The 19,829-nt window shown below is 49.8% G+C and overlaps 8 protein-coding genes across 8 annotated transcripts; 3 read left to right on the top strand and 5 right to left on the bottom strand.

Annotated features, from left to right (window-relative positions):
* Positions 1–226: 226 nt before the first annotated feature.
* On the top strand, positions 227–3,408 carry TRIVIDRAFT_216898 (uncharacterized protein; the record flags this gene model as incomplete). Its single annotated transcript, XM_014095798.1, has 1 exon — positions 227–3,408. The coding sequence occupies one exon, from the start codon at positions 450–452 to the stop codon at positions 3,219–3,221; it is 2,772 nt and encodes a 923-aa protein (XP_013951273.1).
* Positions 3,409–3,500: 92 nt separating this feature from the next.
* Positions 3,501–5,581, bottom strand: TRIVIDRAFT_161840 (uncharacterized protein; the record flags this gene model as incomplete). Its single annotated transcript, XM_014095797.1, has 7 exons — positions 3,501–3,670; positions 3,735–3,795; positions 3,916–4,173; positions 4,255–4,373; positions 4,445–4,692; positions 4,744–5,073; positions 5,256–5,581. 7 exons carry the CDS (start codon positions 5,579–5,581, stop codon positions 3,501–3,503), a joined length of 1,512 nt encoding a protein of 503 aa, XP_013951272.1.
* A 1,001-nt stretch (positions 5,582–6,582) lies between these two features.
* Positions 6,583–8,194, bottom strand: TRIVIDRAFT_42205 (uncharacterized protein; the record flags this gene model as incomplete). Its single annotated transcript, XM_014095796.1, has 3 exons — positions 6,583–7,728; positions 7,787–7,844; positions 7,902–8,194. 3 exons carry the CDS (start codon positions 8,192–8,194, stop codon positions 6,583–6,585), a joined length of 1,497 nt encoding a protein of 498 aa, XP_013951271.1.
* A 722-nt stretch (positions 8,195–8,916) lies between these two features.
* On the bottom strand, positions 8,917–10,898 carry TRIVIDRAFT_42427 (uncharacterized protein; the record flags this gene model as incomplete). Its single annotated transcript, XM_014095795.1, has 6 exons — positions 8,917–9,053; positions 9,188–9,451; positions 9,530–9,966; positions 10,039–10,107; positions 10,188–10,662; positions 10,730–10,898. The coding sequence occupies 6 exons, from the start codon at positions 10,896–10,898 to the stop codon at positions 8,917–8,919; spliced, it is 1,551 nt and encodes a 516-aa protein (XP_013951270.1).
* Positions 10,899–11,493: 595 nt separating this feature from the next.
* On the bottom strand, positions 11,494–13,596 carry TRIVIDRAFT_226907 (uncharacterized protein; the record flags this gene model as incomplete). The annotated part of the gene is made up of 4 exons (XM_014095794.1): positions 11,494–12,126; positions 12,193–12,588; positions 12,639–13,372; positions 13,467–13,596. The coding sequence occupies 4 exons, from the start codon at positions 13,594–13,596 to the stop codon at positions 11,494–11,496; spliced, it is 1,893 nt and encodes a 630-aa protein (XP_013951269.1).
* Positions 13,597–14,566: 970 nt separating this feature from the next.
* On the top strand, positions 14,567–15,568 carry TRIVIDRAFT_57100 (uncharacterized protein; the record flags this gene model as incomplete). The annotated part of the gene is made up of 1 exon (XM_014095793.1): positions 14,567–15,568. One exon carries the CDS (start codon positions 14,567–14,569, stop codon positions 15,566–15,568), a length of 1,002 nt encoding a protein of 333 aa, XP_013951268.1.
* A 270-nt stretch (positions 15,569–15,838) lies between these two features.
* Positions 15,839–18,102, bottom strand: TRIVIDRAFT_42068 (uncharacterized protein; the record flags this gene model as incomplete). Its single annotated transcript, XM_014095792.1, has 6 exons — positions 15,839–16,109; positions 16,190–16,986; positions 17,054–17,670; positions 17,734–17,839; positions 17,913–18,008; positions 18,061–18,102. 6 exons carry the CDS (start codon positions 18,100–18,102, stop codon positions 15,839–15,841), a joined length of 1,929 nt encoding a protein of 642 aa, XP_013951267.1.
* A 441-nt stretch (positions 18,103–18,543) lies between these two features.
* Positions 18,544–19,615, top strand: TRIVIDRAFT_42490 (uncharacterized protein; the record flags this gene model as incomplete). Its single annotated transcript, XM_014095791.1, has 2 exons — positions 18,544–18,716; positions 18,775–19,615. 2 exons carry the CDS (start codon positions 18,544–18,546, stop codon positions 19,613–19,615), a joined length of 1,014 nt encoding a protein of 337 aa, XP_013951266.1.
* Positions 19,616–19,829: the final 214 nt, after the last annotated feature.

The raw sequence follows: 19,829 nt of genomic DNA, 5'->3' as shown, positions 1-19,829 counted from the left end.
CCACTTCGCCCAGCGCATTCTGGTGACGTCGAGATGAGTCTTCCAGGTTCCAGTGACTTCTGGGCAGCTCCAGCTGGAGCTGGCAGTTACTGGCAGCTTCAACTGTCATTTGTCTGCCCACCTGTCACTTGTCACACCCCACCCAACGCCTCATAAATTGCATCAGGCCGTTCCGTTTGCTCGTTTCTTGTTCTTCTTCATCTTCATCTTCACTTCACTTAATCTCTACAGCAGAGGCAGAAGCCCAAGACTTGCAACTCCGTTTGCTTGCTTGCTAATCAACTTTACGACGATAACGAACAAACCAAAACAAACAATCTGATACCCCGCTGTTTTGAATAGCAGCCTAACCTCTCAAGCTATAACATAATACCCAACCGTCATTTCTCGACTCTATTACGCTACGACTACATCATCCCACAGTCTACACTTCTTGACACACATTCGCCATGACTTCGCGAATGGACTTCACGGACCGTGCTCAAAAGGCCATCGAGGACGCAATGTCCATGGCTGAGCAGTACGGCCACTCACAGCTCCTACCGGTTCACTTGGCCGTGTCTTTACTCGAACCCCCTGTCGACCAATCCAAAGACCAACAGAATGGTCCTCAGCAGACCACCGTCACTCTCTTCCGACAAGCCGTCGAACGAGCACATGGAGATCCTCAGCTGCTCGACAGAGCCCTGAAAAAGACTCTGGTGCGGTTACCAAGCCAAGACCCTCCCCCTGATCAGGTCTCGCTGTCACCCTCGTTCCACGCCGTCCTGCGAAAGGCCCAAGACTTGCAAAAGGTCCAAAAGGATACGTTTATCGCAGTTGACCATCTGATCACGGCCCTATCAGAGGATGTCGGCATTCAGGCTTGTCTCAAAGAGGGCAACATCCCCAAGCCCAAGCTACTTCAAGAAGCTGTTACAGCCATCCGCGGCACCCGAAGGGTCGACAGCAAAAACGCAGATACAGAGCAAGAGAATGAAAACTTGGCCAAGTTCACCATTGACATGACCGCCCTGGCAAGAGACAAGAAGATCGACCCTGTTATTGGCAGGGAAGAAGAAATCCGACGAGTAGTGCGAATCTTGTCACGCAGAACAAAGAACAACCCGGTTCTCATTGGTGAGCCTGGTGTTGGAAAGACCACCGTCGTCGAAGGCCTGGCGCAGCGAATTGTCAACCGAGACGTTCCCGACAACCTAAAGGCGTGCAAGCTTCTCTCGCTTGATGTCGGTGCGCTGGTTGCCGGTAGCAAGTTCCGTGGTGAATTTGAAGAGAGAATGAAGGGCGTTTTGAAAGAGGTCACCGAGTCCAAGGAGATGATTGTTCTCTTTGTTGACGAGATTCACCTTCTCATGGGAGCCGGTTCGTCTGGTGAAGGTGGTATGGACGCTGCCAACTTACTGAAACCCATGCTTGCTCGTGGCCAACTGCACTGTATCGGTGCGACGACATTGGCCGAGTATCGCAAGTACGTCGAGAAGGACGCCGCTTTTGAGCGTCGTTTCCAGCAGGTTCTTGTCAAGGAGCCTACCATTCCAGAGACTATTTCCATCTTGCGTGGCTTGAAAAGCAAATACGACAGCCACCACAAAGTCAGCATTCTCGACAGCGCCTTGGTGGCTGCTGCCAATCTTGCCGCGAGATATCTCACTTCGAGACGCATGCCCGACTCTGCAATTGATCTCATCGATGAAGCCGCCGCAGCAGTCCGAGTCGCCAGAGAATCACAACCCGAGATCATCGACTCTCTTGAGCGCAAGCTGAGGCAATTCAAGATTGAGATTGCAGCTCTGGAGAAGGAGCATGACGAGGCATCCCAGATCCGCCTGCAACAGGCTAAGAAGGATGCACAGAACGTGGAAGAAGAACTTCAGCCCCTCCGCGAAAAGTACCAGAATGATATCAAACGAAACGATGAAATCCATCAGGCCAAGGACAAGCTCGAAGATTTGAAGAAGCGCCTTGAGGATGCCATCAACGCAGGAAACCACCAACGGGCTGCCGATCTCAAGTACGGTGCCATTCTCGAACAAGAGGCACTGATTAAGAAACTGGAGGAGAAGAAGAATGCCGCAGATGTTGCGCTCAACGCAAATGGCGACACCAGCGTCATGGTCACCGATATTGTGACGGCAGATAATATCAACGAAATTGTTGCGCGATGGACCGGCATCCCGGTTACCCGACTAAGGACTTCGGAGAAGGAGAAGCTTATCCAAATGGAAAAGGTCTTGAGCAAGGTTGTTGTTGGCCAGAAGGAGGCTGTCCAATCTGTCGCCAATGCCATCCGACTTCAACGCTCAGGGCTCAGTAACCCAAATCAACCACCCAGCTTCCTGTTCTGTGGTCCATCAGGTACCGGTAAGACGCTCCTTACAAAGGCCCTAGCCGAGTTTCTATTCGACGATCCAAAGTCCATGATTCGCTTCGACATGTCTGAATACCAGGAGCGACATGCACTGAGTCGCATGATTGGCGCCCCACCAGGATACGTCGGCCACGACGCTGGTGGTCAGTTGACTGAAGCGCTCCGACGAAAGCCATTCTCAATCTTGTTGTTTGACGAAGTTGAGAAGGCAGCCAAAGAAATCTTGACGGTGCTTCTCCAGCTCATGGACGATGGCCGAATTACAGACGGCCAGGGCAGAGTCATCGACTGCAAGAACTGCATTGTCGTCATGACATCCAACCTGGGAGCCGAGTACCTCGTTCGCCCAGGCGTGAAGGAGGGACGAGTCGATGCCAACACGCGAGAGTTGGTGATGAGCGCTCTCCGCAACTACTTCCTGCCCGAGTTTTTGAACCGTATCAACTCAGTCGTCATCTTCAATAGACTGACACGCAAGGAGATCCGCAAGATTGTCGACCTACGTATCACCGAGATCCAGAAACGTTTGGAAGATAATGGTCGCAAGGTCCATATTTCAGTCTCGGATGAGGCCAAGGACTACTTGGGCAATGCAGGTTACTCTCCAGCGTACGGAGCTCGACCACTAGCTCGTTTGATTGAGAAGGAAGTGCTTAACAGGCTCGCCATTCTCATTCTTCGAAACAGTATTCGCGATGGCGAGACTGCTCAGGTGGAACTTGATGACAACAAGATCATTGTGCTGTCGAACCACCCCGACAGCGGAACGGATGATGATGACGAAGACATGTATGATGAGGACGACGTTGAGGATGTGATTGGAGAGGACATGGACGAAGACATTTATGATTAAACGGACTGATTCTGAAAAAAAAAAAAAAAAAAGTTTCACTGAAAAGTATTTCATTTTTCATTACATGCAAGGCATGTGGAGTTTAGGAGGAATAAGGAAACAATAGTTTGGTTTGAGTGTTTATTAAAGTTGACCCTCTATAATGTATCATAGCTAGAACTAAAAACAAGGATTCATTGAAAAAAACAAAACATGGCTCCCATCCCAATAATGCATTATGACTAGTGGTATATGCAAGAAAATGAAAATTAAAACAAAAGACCATTATCCCCATGCTACTTAAATCAGACTCATCAAGACGCCATCCTCTCCTGTCCAGCCAAAATCGTCCATGAACATGGACCAATCTACGTCTTGGAATGGATCACTGGCTGGCACATTGTTGGTCATTGGCTGATCTTGAGCGACGGTATTTGTACCTGAGCTTTGATCCGTACGGAATTCTGCGTCTTAACGTTAGCTCAAAGAAAAAAACGGAAACGACATGAAGAGGAGAAGAGTGAAAAAACTGACGAATAATCTCAAGACACTTATTCACGCCGTCGGTGCTCTTCTGCGCCATGAGGAGGCCGTTCTTGAACCTCTCCAGACAGGCGTAGGTGATGCCGGCGGCGCCGCGACTGACCCATGAGGGCGGGACGGAATCGAATTTCGGGACGTAGCTCCTAAAGGACCAGAACGTCTCCATGATGACGCTGCCGCGGTACCAGATGTCCTGTTCCTTGACGGAGCAGCGCATGATCGCGGAGTAGGCCTGTTGGGCGAGGAGATTCGCCTCGTCGGGGGAGAGGGCGTCTGAGTCGGGGCCCCAGACGGAATGGAGGAGGTAGACGATTGTGTTTGCGGCGTCGGTGAGGGCGCGGCACAGGATGCCGGGGCAGTGAGAGATGAATTTGGAGCGGGAGTCGAGGTCGAGGGCTGTGAGGATGAGGGAGCGGGCGGTGGTGAAGGCCTTGAGGGTGTTTATGCGGAGGGAAGGGTTTGATGAGGGGACTGGGGTGGATGATGACGGGGATGGGGGCGGGGGGTTGACGATGGCGGTGTTTGCGTTGATGATGAGGTTGTTGTTTGTGGCGGTGATGGTGGAGGGGGACATGAAGTAGAAGAGCTGGATTTCAAGCAATGCTGCGAGTTTGAGAACCCGTGATATTTCTATGTTTTTTTGAAAGATGAGTGTCAGTATTCTTTAAAGGGTACTGGGGTATTGATGTGTTTTAACTTACCAGTGTCGAAGCGAATGATGAGCGGCTTGAGCACCTCGAACTCGTTTTCCCATACTGCGACAGCGCTCTCCGGGATGCTGCCTACCGTCGAAGTCTGCGCGTGCATGGCCATGTGAAAGCGGTTGAGGAAGCGCTGCAGCTCATACGTGGCGAGCAGATCAGCCCAGTAGTTTGATTCGAGGGCGGCTTTGCAGCGGGTGTCGCTGTGTTGGATGAAAGGGGGTGGGTGGCCTGCGCTTGCTGATGTCCTATGAGTGTATTAGCAAAAGAAATGATGAAATGGAGAACCGAGGACAGACCTTTGTGAAATCAAACAGCATGCTATCCACGTGGATGAGGCCTCCTCGTCTGTAGACGTATAGCCGTGTCGACTACCCACGCAAAACTGTGGATGTGACCCTCGGCCGGTGTGAAGGCCAAGCGACACGCAAGCATTCATAGCAATAGCCGCAAACATGGAGGAAGGATCAGTGACGAAGCGGATGGTTGGATATGGCCACGCGCAGACGAGGAGGATGGTGTGGATTTCGTCGAGGCCCAGCACCGTGCGCGACATCATTGTCCACAGATTCTTGGTCATGTGTTCGACGAGGGCGCCAAAGAGCTGGCCGTCTTTTGCATATCGCCTACTTGCCACGTATAGGACGGCCCAGAAGAGCATCGGCTGGGCTTCGTAGCATTCATCGGGCTCTTTCCTGCGCAGGATGGGGAGAAAGGGGTGAAAGTGCTGTAGGAACCTGGGAGGGGTTTATCAAGTTTAGTTTTTCATCGTGTTTAGTATCGTTGAGAAGAGATGGTGGTCTGAACTCACTTGCTAAAATAGTAGTCGACATCTTGTCCAGAAATGAGAATAGAGCCGAGCACGCGAGCCTCGGTAGGTCCGACCTTCTTCTGTTTCTTCTCGGGGGGGCGAGATGGCGGTCCAACGAGTTGGATGGACATGGGAGGCCGTGCTGGTGTCTGGGCGGTTGAGGACGGCGCGTGGTCTGAAGCTGCGGAGAAGGCCGTAAGTGGGCTTGGAGGCGACCAAGCAGATTCGCCATTGGGATTTTTGGTGTTGACGACCTTTTGGATGCTTCTCAGTTCCTGTTCCAGTTGCTCCAGCTTGCTATATGAGGGTTGTGAGAAGTCAGCCATGATGGATGTTTTTTTTATCATATTGAGCAAAGACGAAATGAATTTCGCAACTGCTTATATTGTACAATGAGAGAAATAACCATGTATACCTTCGTTTTGTGACTCTTTTATGAGATTTATCGACAACGCATGAGATTTGCAGCTTGGCGCATCTCTGGCATGGCTGGCCGGAGACTGGGCTCGTCTTGCAGCGGACCTTTTTACAACATCAGCCTTCACATTTCCAGTATTTTTGATAAACGTCCAAAAATAAAAAATGAGACTCAAAACAAATTATAGAAGAAACAGCGAATGTCCTGCTCACCTTTGAGTTGCGACAGTTGACACAGGCCACATTCCGCCTGGTCCTCTCATCATGGCTCGGTGAGTCCGCTGACGGCGGCGTCGGCGCCATCGAGCCCGGGAGTCTGGATGTTCAAACCGCTGATTTCAATCACTCCGCAGGAACATTCCCCTGCGCCAATGTTTTTTGCCCAAGTCCGGGGGGAGGGGACTTCAAGTGCTCTCTTCTCCTTTGTTGTCTTTGCCAAGTCGGAAATCGGGGTGACGGCGCTGTGGGATAGCGGGATGAGGCTCTAGTCACATGTCATGGCTCGCGCCCTTTTGGCTCTCGGCATCAGAATCGACGATCTGGAACAAGCTCCCCGTCACTTTTTTTTTGGGCTGCTCCCGAAGATGTCAGTGGCATCGTTGAATCCATCGGGTTTTTGCAGGCTTCAACTGCCTTAGACATAAACAGGCCGGGGCCGGGCTTCTGTTAACCCCGATTGCCGGCCGGAGGACGTCACGTGGTCTGATGACAGCATCCGATCAGTTGATGTTATTCAATCCTTATTGAACCGTGATATCTTACAAGTCAAGCATTGCCATTCTTCTATTGGGTCCATATCCAGCCTACATGTGCTCTTCTTCATCCAAGATCCATTCCTAGTCCTCTCCTGCCATAGCCTGTATAAATCCGTACCTCCATGCATGTAATCCAATCATCCAACAGCTGTCTCCTATTTCTCCTTCTTGCCTTCGTCTTCTGCCGTCTTGGCTACTGTGTCATGTCCAGATTTTGCATATCCTCCCATCAACTTCATCAAGACCCAAATGAAGCCCAGTGCCACAGCAACCGCCGTTCCAACTCCCACCCACTGAGATGCTCCTTCCGTCACCACAGGGACGCTGATGTTGTTGATGAGGCGGTCACCAGCTTCCGGCTCGGGGCTCACATGCCAAAACGTAGTGCCCGGGCTGAATAGGCCGTCGTACCCCAGGTTGAGTCGGTCAAATGGGCTAACGGCATAGCCAACGTCTTCCTCACCACCGCACGCCCAGAACACCGCGGGGTAAGGAATTCCAGCCTCTTCCTTGCCTGTCGGGGAGGGCTTGAGATAGCGTAGATGAAGAGGCACCTCGACGGTCCAGTCCTTGGCTGCGGCCTTGCCCTTGGGAGGTGCCAGTTGTAGAAGTACGTTTGATCCCCATTCCTTGGTTGTGTATGCGGGAGCCTCAAGATCCACGGGCTCGCTCACGTACTTTGCGGCTGCCAAGTTTTTCGACGCAAGGAACAGCTCGTCCGCCAACTGGTACCTGTCGGCGAAGATAACCTTTGGCAACGTGAGGTATGCATATGGAGCGCACTCGGCGTCCTCATCGAGCGGAGGTGCCGCCGTGCTCAGACTCAGCTGCAGAGTGGGGTGTAGACCTGTTGGTTGCTGGAACTTGGACGTGAAAGACCCCGATGCAGCTCTGTGCCGCGCTGCAAAGGCAAATAAAGCTGGTGATGGCTCTTTTGTCTCCCCAATGACAGCCAAAACGCCCGAGACGCCGATTTCATGCGCCTCCATTCCGGGCGGGGCGCCTCTGCTTAGGATACCGACTTCAGTCCGGCCCTTGGGTGACGCAGGCACGGATATCTCTCGCTTCTGCAGCGGCCACAGGGCCTGGATCTTGACAGACTCCGAGGTGGAATCGTAAGACATGTCCAAGCTCACGGCATCCTTGAGGTCCTGAAGCTGTTTCCTACATTCAGCAGCAGCTGGCCCCGAGCAGACTACAGGACCGAGTCTCTTGGCAAACCCGTCCAGCTTCTCCAGCTCGTTGTAGAAGAACAAAGCGGGAGAGCCTGGTTGGCGTCCATCACTGAGGTTGATGAAGACCTGTAGAATTGGTTAGATGATGGCGCTTTGCTTTGGGTTACATATACATGAATCTCACATCTGGTGATGAACAGTCTAGCCGCCCAAACGCCTGCAATGCTGTGCACAGCTTCTCCCTGTCCCAACCGTTAGCCATCGAGAGTCTCATACAAAGGCAACAGGGCTAAACAAACGGGTCGTGGTCCTCCTTGAGAGGAGTATATGATACGTGGAGGCCCGGAGAGATGCGGGAGCTAAACGGCTCCAGAGTGTTGTAACTCGCCGGCGTCGCCCATCTCAGATGCAGCTCCTCGAGATCACGAAGAAGCCCAGCCAGTTCAGAGGGCAGCTCCGGCAGCGTCAGCGTGATTTTGTGCTCCTTGAGGGCCTCTATCGCCGGGCCCTGGACTTTGGTGTCGTGGATCTCCAGCTGGTTGGGGTCCATGTCCGCATCTTGCGGGCGAAAGTATGTGATTCTCTCCCTCATGGCTGCTGACGAGATGTGAATAAATCAAATTGCTAGATTTGTTACGAAATTGGATGAATATTGTTGCAGCTGTAAGATCCAGAGGCGATCGTTGATAGGTAATTGACGATGAAAACGTTGAATGTTTGTTTCTTTGTTTTGATATGACGACAGCAGATGGAATGATTCGGCTGAGGTGTCCACTAAATCTGCAATGCCGCCTTAGCGGGCGTTCAGGCACCTCCACAGCCGTTATAGGGGATTGACCCCACTAGCTTAAGGGGGAGCTCATTAACCCCCAGATTGGGGCGTTGCGTATGTACCTCCTTTGATGCTCAACCGCTTTATTGTGAAATGAATCAAGTGACATTCATAAAATGAAGTTTCATCAAGCCAATTTATGAAATCTCAACTTGCAAGCATGACATCAGCCAGAGGTTATGAGGACTAACAGAGGCGCTGATTGCCCACAGCAATGGCTCTTACATATAAGTCATAAGGTACACTGACAAAATATATTCAAGTAAGCATGAGAGTCTCAACTGAAACAAGAAGTAATCAATTCCATTATTAAAATTCAACATACTATCAAATAGCTCTTGTGTAGTGAAAAGCATAACTCTCCAGCCCCTAAACAGTAGCTATTATGGCTTCTCGTAAACAGCGAAACCTCCTATCCATATTTGGTCGTGTGCTCATACCCTGGAATCCATCCCCCTTCAGCTCAGCCTCGACTATTCAAGTTAATACCGCTGCTTCGCTTCATACAGCGCAATCGGCACTCCTTGTCCCGGACAGCCTACAATATCTGCCTTAAGATACTGCGCTGCCCAGTCTCCCCTATACTCGATTCTTTCGTATCGCTGCAGAAGACGAACCACTGTACAGTAACGCGTTAGTAAAAAGGAGTAGAAAAATCAGCCCACGGCTCAGACTGCCTGTATATGTGCAAACTGCATGTATGCACTCTCTCATTCCCACAGCATAGCATCAAGACGGAAAAACAAAACTCACATGTGAAAGCCATCTCCGTCATGGCGAAATTCTGCCCAATGCAGATTCGAGGCCCGCCGTTAAAGGGAATAAACTGCCATGGCTTGGGCGTCCAGTGTTCCCATCGCTCGGGGCTGTAAATATCCGGATCGGCAAACTTTTCGGACACCGGAGGATAGAAATCTTTGATGCGCTGCATGGCGAGGGTGCTGTAGAGGATGTGGTCGCCTTTGAGGGTTGCAATGTCTGGTTGGCCTGGCTTGCCTGGCAAGGTCGAGTCTTCAACTGTTGTTACATTGAGTCAATGTTTGTTCTAAAAAGGTTTTTTAAATATCGGAAGGTTGTAGAGGCAAAGATACTCACGGCATGACCTGACGTTGAAGGGGACTGCAGGATAGAGTCTCAGGGTCTCGTACAACGCATGAGTAAGACACGTTAGATCCTTAAGATCTTCGTACGTTGGTGCTGCATCCGGTCCGACAGTCTCAAGAACGCGGCTTCGTAGTCTGCTCCAGATCTTAGGGTAGTTGGATAGTTCATAGAGTGTCCAAGACAGAGTCGCTGCCGTTGTGTCTCGCCCCGCCAACAACACTGCCATGATCTGGTCGCGAATAACTTTTGGATCTCGTGAAAAGAGGGCCATGTTGTGCAGAAAAGTGAATTCCTTGTCCGACTTGGATATCGACTCCAGCTCCTCTGGTGTGAGGGCTAAGGTTGCCTCGATAAAGGGCTGTATAAACGCTTCGAGGATCTTGATGCCCTTTATGTACTCGCCCTTGGGGATGAAGCGTTTGAGGGGTCTATGGGAAGGGTTAAGAAGGGACTAAACATGCTAATCGAGGGTAATATGAGGATCTGACCAAGGCACTTACGCGAGGATTGCGAGAAGCATCTGAGTTCGTTGGACCTTTGTAAAAGCGGTTGTAAATTCACCATTTGGGCTTTCGACGTGTCAGCCGACTATACTACTGCGAAAATGCATCTGTAAGGAAAATAAATGGAAGGATGATGGATAACTCACTTGTCCAGGCTATCGACACTGTGACCTAGCAGGTAGTCTGTTATGGCATCCAGCGTCATACGATAGAACAAGTCACAAATATCGACCGTCTGTCCCGAGGGTGGCAGCTTTGAAATCAGCACGTCATTCCATCTTTCAAGAATGTCCAGATCCCTAATCTTCTGCTTTATAAACATTGGCCGGATCAGATTCCGGCTCTGCTGCCACATCTGCCCATCTGTCGTAAAGATACTATCGCCTAGGAATGGTTTCCATGTCCTGTGGAACATCTCACCCTTGCCAAATTGCGTAAAGTTTGTCGTGAGAAGCGCTTTGATATGCTCGGGATCAACGGTCAATATGGATCGGCGGCCAAAAATGGTCATTTCGACGGCGTGGGGGCATCTCGGGTCTGCATCTTTGAACATGCTAAAGAAATTCTCGAGCATTCGGTTGTTGGCATGCATGTAACCTGCCTTGAAGAAGTGGTAAAATGCTAATGACTCAGTTAGTGCCTGTTATGGTGCTTGTTACTTGGTATGTTTAGCCATCCGTCTTCATACAGGTGACTGGGTTCCAAGCGAGGATGGAGGCTCTGACTCCATCGACTTTGCTCAGCCGGTAATTGACAACCAGTCGCTCGATAATCCCAAGCACAACGACGAGGCATGGTATGGTAATGACTAGCCACAAAGCCAGCCCCGGAATCTGCGCTTGTAGACTCTGCAGCATTTTGATCCTAAGCTCAGGCAGTCCTATGAGTGAGTTTCAGTAACAAGTGGGAAAACTAGAGCAGCATGGACGGATCGCGGAACAGGCGTACATATAGAGTTATATATACGGATCTCAGAATGCGATGCCAAAGTAAAAAACATAAGATTTTATTTTGTCTTCGATCCCCCTGTCAGTTTGATGCCCCGCACGACACTAGATCGACTGACTGGCGGCCGCTCACCTTTAGTTCATGCAATATAATCCTTCGTTGGGACAGAGAAACCATCTTTTGCGAGCGATGGAAGCTTAGTCTTGACGTAGGATTGCGTATGCCATGAATTCAGCTTGTGACTAGCGCACAATGGCGACGATGGATCATTCTCGTTTTGAAATGGTCCTGTGGAGATGAAAAGGATCAAAAATAGAGAGCACCCGTGATGCCAAGATACGTCCTATGGATCCATTAAGTGAAGAGATAGATTAATATTGTATATAACTGGGCATATAGGGAGTTCGGAGTATATTAATGCAGAGAACGCAGGAATGTCCGCATGCCGCGGAATCCGGACTACCGCACCGCTTTTAGTTTTGCTAAGAGTAATAAATAATCGATTCATGTGCTAGGTGAAGTGATCCAAATGGTTCTTGAATCATCAAACCAAAACCTCATCTCTGATCTAGAGTGCATGTCAATCGACTGCCAGCCTTCTTCATCACCAAGAATGGCATCCCGGCCCCCGTCCAGTGTAGCGCACTCGACGGCAACTCCACCAGCCTTGTGGCTGATTTTATAATGGATTGAGCCCGGCAGCATTATAACTTGCACGTCAATGTCCGGTCCTTGGCGACAATTCCCTGCGGCTGCTAACGTTCCATCCTCATATAGAAGCATCATTCCCAAACACAGACGGTCCCTTTCTGGTGTTCCTTCAGGAACCTGCCGCCGGAAAAGCCATATCAATTCAACATTTTCCAATCCCACTATTGATACATAACAGAAGCTCGAACTCCAGCTGAATCCCCGCGATTGGGCTAATTGGCTTGGGGCGAGGGGTGAGATGCCGGTATTGTTGACTGAAGCTGAGACAGCTGCAAAGTAGCTAACCCTTTGGAACGGGAAATCTACATCCTGGAATAAGAGATGCGTGGCCGTATTATTGCCACTCAATTGCTGGAAATGGACCTCTGGTCGAGTCGGACACAAATATTTGCCAAACAGCTGGAATCTGCCTCTTGTCGTGATTACCTAGAGACGCGTTTGATCAGTAACAATTGTCCGAAGATGCAGCGAAGCAGTTTCATAGCAACATACAGCAAGGGTATCTGGGATGCTATCATCATAGGGTTCACACCTGCGGACCCAAACTGAACTAATCTTCTCCCCTTTGGCGAGAGGAAAGAAAATGGCTATTACGGAGCTGCTCTCTATTGCCGACGGTACGAGCTGTGCCATGGAAGGCGAATTGTCGCATGGGTAAGAGTAAGGGCCAGGAAAAGTCTCCTCGTGGTGAGGGTAGATCCAGCGCACTGCGCCGTGTTGGCAAAATACAGTGAGGCCCGTGATGTCCTTAAGAGCGATGGACCGGATGCGGAGAATGCGCAGGTTACCTGTAATTTCACGATTCCACCGAGTGAGGGCCGGATCAGGTGGAACTGGTGTATCCCATAAATGGAAAGATGGCAGTTTGTGAATTCGCATAAACGGTCCCTTATGATAAGAGTCAGTTGCTTGCCGCAGAATGACGATAATCAACTCACCTTGGTTTCAATGCGGGCCTCTTGCATCTCAGACACTTCTTCCACAACAAACCACGCGTTTTGAGAGCGAGAAGCCGCAGTTGGCAGAGCAGGTGAGTCGTTTACGTAGTCCAGACGTGATACACCAAGGTCATCCAGTTGGATCCTAATTTTGCCGCTCCCACCGCTACCGGCAACCATTCCATCTCTTCGGCACCAAGATTTGATATCATCAAACGAAAACCCTTTGATCTCAATGTCAGGGTCTAATAGAGGTTGAAAAATACGCCATCTGCTGAGTGCTGACACAAGCCTCCAAGCAGGAGATTCGGGACAGCGTTGTGCAATAATGTCTCTCAATTCCTGTGGTATGCTGCAAACACGAGCGAGAATCGATTCATGATCGTCAATGAGAGTTTCATCAGCTACAGCTCCAAGTGTAATATCGGGCGGTGCTTGATAGCGTGTTTTGGGTAGCGACTCTGTCCACGAAGCAATTGTCCAAATATCACGGAGACTTGGTCTCTTTGATGCTGTGTTTTTGCTAATTATATGGAAGCAGTCTATATGATAGATGGACGTGTCATGCAGCGTTGCACAGTTGTAACAATCGCTTCTGCGACAAAACAGCCATGGGTAAGAGGTCGATCTCGATTTCTCATAGACTGTAGCGCCATATTCAAATTGAGCGACTGTTGGGAAAGAAAACCCGAGAGTATATGCAAGATAAGACGGCGAGCCCCAATGCCCGAAAACTGAGAAGAACAGGGTTAGAAATACAACTCAAACTAGCACGCACTGCCAGGTACATGTATGCGAGTAGGCATCCAGAGAGTCAATGTAGCTCACCTGCGGCAATTATCTCGCCAGGTCGAACAGCATAGCGACACAGTATGCAGTACGGGGTCTGGAGTGAGATGTGGTAGTCAAGACCCAGCGGATGAGGGACAACCAACGCATTGTCGGTGGACAGCGTCATGATTCCCAAGTGAGATGTCAATGCTATGTAGCGTATAAGGCAATGCGAACAGCGAAATAACCAAGGGAAGCACACTCGAAAGTCACTACCGTATCGCGGTCATATAAGCCATAGCTGTTGTAAAAAAGAAACTGTTGCCTGGGATGGAGTTGATTGGGTGCGCGCTGTTTCATCCATTGAGCTTGCGCGGACAAGGCAGTTTGGCCATTCAGCTGAGGCACTTTAGGCTGACACCAGCCACTATCACAGGCAATGCCATTGCATACAACTTGCCGGCAGTCATCCAACATGTCGATGTAACAACTCTGCTACCTGCCGCACTGCAACCTCACCTGAAAGGTGATATAGTCCGACAAGACGTATATTATATTAGTCAAAGCAGGATACATATACAGTAGAAGGCTTCATAAGTGTTGCGATTTCTACCCTTGCCTCACACTGGCTTGGCACCAACATCAGCATGTACCTCTTGCTTATTTACTCGTATGAAGCATGATATTCCACTAATCTGTCTTAAAAACCGTCTTGTTCATCGCTGGAGTTCAGATCCGGGCCCAGCGCGACAGAAGGGTAATCGAGCTTCACCGGCTCGAAAATTGACAAGGACATATTATATTATAAGAACATCATGGAAAGACGATATTATTATCATATTAATAATAGGTTGCTACAATACTCTTCTTGTATCTCATAATGACCTCTTGTTATCATCGCTAAAAGCTGTGCCGTGTTCCAGGTCTTACAGTTCACTCACACAGATACCACCTGCTCTTAAGCCACCAGTAAGCCCCAGTAGCTATCCGTGTGTGGCTGGCCCATCACAGAAGCTATCGTCCATTCTAGCAGCCTTCTGATGACGGCCAGCCTTGACGAACTTCCACCTCAAAACTAACCAGAACTCAAATAACCCCGTCCAACTCCTAATTCTGTCCCAAACTGTCATACAGCTTTTGTCTGCAGCAGCATCATAATGGCTCTCGAACCTACAACGCCCCTCACCCCACGCCAATCCAAAGTCGTCGGCGCCCTGCTCGGCCTCCACGCCGGCGACTCCCTTGGCGCCAGTGTCGAATTCAAATGCCACACCCAAATCCACACCCAATATCCCAACGGCCTGCGTGACATCATAGGCGGCGGGCTCCTCTCCTGGCCCGTCGGCCATGCCACCGACGACACGGACATGACGCGCGCCGTGCTCCTCGCATACCGTGAGCTCCATGACAACCCGCTCCAAGATGTCGCCATCCTCGCGGGGAAGCATTTCCTAAACTGGTACAGGGGTGATTGGCCTGGGAGGAAACCCGGCTCGCGGCCTAGAGATGTTGGATTGGCCACAAGAGCAGGACTACACAAGTTCTCAAAGACGCTTGATCCTGAAAAGGCTGGTGCGGGGGAAGGAAAGGCAGGGAACGGTAGTTTGATGCGATGTCTAGCAACGGGATTGTTTCAGAGCGATCCAGATAAGTTGGTCAAGGAGAGCATGCGAATAAGCATGATTACGCATGATGACGAGCGGTGTACGATTTCGTGTGCAGTATATAACCACATCGTCGCGGCTTTAATACGAGACACAAGTCCAGAAAGTGCAGTTGACGCCGGGGAAATATTGGCGGAGAGGCTGGAAAATAAGAAAGACGGGGATGTGTGGAAGGCCGTGAGACTTGGGAGGAAGCTGTCGATTGCGCGGATGGCGAGGGATGGTCCCGACTTGGGCGAAATGAAGGGAGCGTGTAGTGGGTTTGTGCTGGAGACGTTGGCGTTGGCGATAGCTGCGGTATTGGATAAGAGGTCCTTGGAGGATGTGCTGGTCGACGTGGTGAGGATAGGCAACGATACTGATACGAATGGAGCCGTGGCGGGAGGGCTATTGGGCGCGAGGGATGGTGTTGACGGCGTGCCGGAGAGGTGGAAGGCGAAGCTGCAGTTTGGGGACGAGTTTATGAGGATTGGGGTTGAGTTGACGCCGGAATAAGGTGCTTTGAAGTAGAAATTGATTCTGCAAACGTGACGATCTGAATATTGTTTCATCCCTAAATAGACCCTGCCTCACAACATCATTCATTATAAGCAGCATTAAGGCTGGCGATATATCCAGCAAAAGGACAAAGTACAAAAAGAATATCCCCGCACAATGCACATTCAACAATCCTAGTCATCGTTCATCGTAACCAGTTCGTTTTACATAAAGCCGCGGGACATGTGTTTAATTTTCCAACTTTGTCCACTCGCCATATTTTCCACCTCATTTGACAGTTGCCTTGTCCAGCGCTGAAGCTCCGTTTGCCTTCGAAATAGCACCGTTAGCTAATTTTAATAATTCTGTTACAAATCTGCCTGCTTGTTCATTGTGCTTGGTCTCATAATCAGTGACGGTTTGAGTTCGTAGCCTATTGACTACCTTTAACGCCAAAGCAAGCGATTCCATATCAGCTACTGCTTGAGCACCAACAGGATGTATGAGAATATTGACAAATAATGACATTGCGGCTACAAGTGGGTAAGTGATGGTATGCCTATCATTCATTCAGTTTTTGTATCGGTTACAACTCTCGCAAGATTCTCAAGTTGCTGCAAAGGGTCCTTTAGTACTTACCAGAAGGTTTCTTGTTTGAGCATCGCGATTGGCTCATTGAGTAGATATAGAGTAGAGCGGCTGGCTTCCAGTGATAGGTCGATACTTGAATGCATCGCACTATGAAGTTCTTCGGGCGGACTAGTTTCTGCGCCCTGAGCGGCTCCAAATCTTCTAACTGGCGTATGAATAATGGTAAGAAGATAGTGATATTCCAACTGCAGCTGGACTGATCTCAGATAACTTAAAAAATTGCGAGTGGACACTACGCCGTGACCTGGAGGAATTGATAGCTTAGGGCGGAGTGCTGCAGTAACGGATAACCGCCAGCTCTCAAGCTCGTCATCCAGCTGGCGAATGCGAGTGAGCAGCTCACTATCGATAATTTTTAACGCAGAGGGCGAGTAAAGTAGCCGAAATATCCTCTCTTTCAAGACTCCGAGGTGCGGGTCGCCTGGCAGAAATGGGATTGCTCTATTCCAGGCAATAGTGCCGATATTTTCGGTATCGGTATTACTAGATAGCTGTAGAAAAGTATCATGGTTCAAATATTCTTCATCAATCCCGCCAATATCACAGTACTCGTTGGCGAGGATAGGAGGTAGCCCGGATAGGAGGGCGAGATCCTTGTCGGATATATAGCACAGCCAGAACAGCTTCCTCATGTGGTCTTTCCGGCGCTCAAAGAGAGATTTTTCAGCATCCTTACGATCCATCGGATGTTGTAAGTGGCCGTTGAGTTCACACACCATTCGGTATGCGGTTGAATGCAGCGCCTCAGCACTATTATACTGGCCAATAGCTGTTCGGTACCTGTGCTAATTCTAGAGTTTAGCTACTTCTCAAACTCATTGGATCAAGATACAGATGGATAGATGAACTTACCAATAGTAATAATGTTTGGAGAGTATGCAAATCTGCGGGGCCGTTAAGGAGTCCTAGAAACCATTGTGCCCTCGCTGCGCATATCTCACTACTGACAGACGCAGAGAAATGTTCAGACACCCTCAAATGAGCCAAAGCGGCGAATGCAGCCCAGAGGCATGCTCTTGCTGCCGCATGAGTCTGAGAGGCGTATACACCTTGGAAGGATTGGTAGGCTATGCTTATAGTCTCTTCAAGAAGCACTTGGTCGAGAAGGGGAAATAATATGTGAAAGGAAGAGCTCGGGAGCGATCGAAAGGACTTGCGCACCAAGTCTCTATCAGGCAAATCCCATGGCTCTCCAATGAGAGCGTATCCCCGAAGAGCTGAAAAGGTCCAATCCGGTTGGTCAGAACCACCTCTGGGCAAGTAAGACTTTAATGATGCCGTATCTTGGTCAGTTCTGGAAGCAATCCATTCCAGGCCACTCTCGGAGATGATTGGCAATCCTCTATGGTACCAGTTTCGTCCAAAGAGGCGAGTTGTGAAAACAATATGTGCATGAATACCATCTTTAGAAGATGGACTAGCTTGTCCTACGGGAGGCAAGTCTCGAGTGGTTTGCTCTTTCGAGCATTCTTCAGTCAGTTGCGATTCAGAAAAGTCGTCATTGATAACACTGAAGAGTATCAAGTCCCCACGACCACTTGGTTTTTCAGGTACATTGGGATGCTGAAATGCATTGGCCTGGGCGAGGGCGTTTTCAAGGTGCCTAATCCGATCCAGCAGCTTATTCGTGTCTACGCCCTTTGTCCTGCAACATGTGTTAATGATGCCAAAAGCTAGACAACTTCTTTTAGCCCTTAGCATACCTTTTTACAGAAAATGTTCGTTTTTCTCTGGTAACTGCGCATGCCAACTTCTGATGACTGCACCAGTTACAGGGTAGGCTAGGGCCAGGACGGCAGCATTCTATCTAGAGAGATCGAGTCAGGATTGTCATAACATCCTCTAGGGAAGTGGCCTACCTTTCTTTTGAAGCACACATCACAGGCCCTTATCGGGGGCATAATTGCAACAGGTAGGCACTAGCAGGGGCGCAATTATCAGGCAATCACAGAAGAGAGCGCCAGACAGGTCAACCAAAAGCACTGGCAGCTAAAAGGGAGGAAGGATATCGTTCGACTCCAAAAATGGTTGACTAATCGGATAAAAATCACAGTATCCGATTACATAATATACGCTAGTCCCTTTTGGCTTCAACATCATTCCACTCTCTCTCCGTCTGTCCAATCATATTACATCATTGCGCGGCACTCCATTGCTTCATGTTGGTAATTTGGTTGTTGGACGAGAGGTGCCCTCATGCTTCTTTGTTCTACGATGTCCGAGGGTAATCATCAATATCAAGATGCATCTATATAAGTAAGGCCTACTCCGCCGTCGCAATACATCTCTCCATTCTCCACCTCCTTCTCATAGTTTTGTGCCTCTATCTCATACCGCCTACAATGGCCACTCCTAGCATCTCTGTTCGTTGGACCAAGCTTGTGGCGGCCTCTCGCCTTTGCCGTTCTTCGCATATCTTGTCGGCCAATGCCTCCAGAGTCTTGATCTTTGGCGGAGAACTCCTGCCCCGGCAACCCGTGGACAGCAACGTCGATCAAATTGACGTGGATGCAGACTTTAAAGGTAGAGTCAGCTACCTCGCTCTTCCATCTCAGCAGATTTCTAACTCCAGGCTTCAAAGGCAAAGTCAAGACGCTTCCTGCTCCGGATAATGCACCCTCCGCACGTGTTGGCTCAGCTAGTGCCACCGTTGATGGCAGCATCTGGCTGTTTTCTGGACGCGGAGGTCTAGCCATGGACGCAATTGAAGAAAATGGAAGCATGTGGCGATATGATGGCACCAGCTCTACCTGGCAGCAAATTTCCGCCAAATCTGCAACCTATCCCGTGTCCCGCAGCTACCATGCAATGGCATTTGACGGTGAGAAAACTATATATCTTCACGCAGGTTGTCCAACCCAGGGACGTCTCTCCGATCTATGGGCTTTCAATACTGAGACTCTTGTTTGGACTGAGCTCCCCTCTGCTCCTGGACCTGCACGCGGCGGTACATCAATCGCCTTTTGCGAAGGCAAGCTTTATCGCATGGGTGGCTTTGACGGGAAATCGGAGCAAGGAGGCGAGGTTAACATTTATGATACTGCCTCTCAAGAGTGGCACACTACTGCATTCACCGCTGATGGTGTCCAAGGACCAGAGGCGCGCAGTGTAGCAACGCTTCTAGCAGTCCAGTTACCAGGAAACGAAAGTGCACTGGTTACCATGTTTGGAGAGCGGGATCCCTCATCCCTTGGTCATGCTGGAGCCGGAAAGATGCTGAGCGATGCATGGGTTTTCAATATCAAATCCTCAGCATGGAGCAAGGCCTCATTCTCTGGAGAGAGTCCAGCAGCCCGAGGATGGTTTGCCGCAGATGTTCTGAAGCAACAAGAGGGGGATGCGGTAATTGTTCATGGGGGCCTTGCAGAAGACAACACTAGATTGGGAGACGCATGGAGGCTGGATTTTTTGTAACGTAACAAATACTTGCACTTATAATGTGCCGTTTTCCGCTCAACCCCGAATTTACATGTGCCGTGATGTCCATTTGAGTGGATAGATGGGTGATCAGGCCACTCGCTGTGAGAGCAGCTCTCCATTGGCAGAATTCGTCTTATGTAATCGGACAACATCTTGTCCGTGGCGTTTTTAGCACCATTTTTGACATGGAGCTGATGCTTGGCCAAAT

Source organism: Trichoderma virens, assembly GCF_000170995.1.
Source record: "Trichoderma virens Gv29-8 chromosome Unknown TRIVIscaffold_89, whole genome shotgun sequence".
NCBI lineage: Eukaryota > Fungi > Ascomycota > Sordariomycetes > Hypocreales > Hypocreaceae > Trichoderma > Trichoderma virens.
The sequence above is the reverse complement of the archived record's forward strand: the minus strand, read 5'-3'. Positions and strand labels throughout refer to the sequence as shown.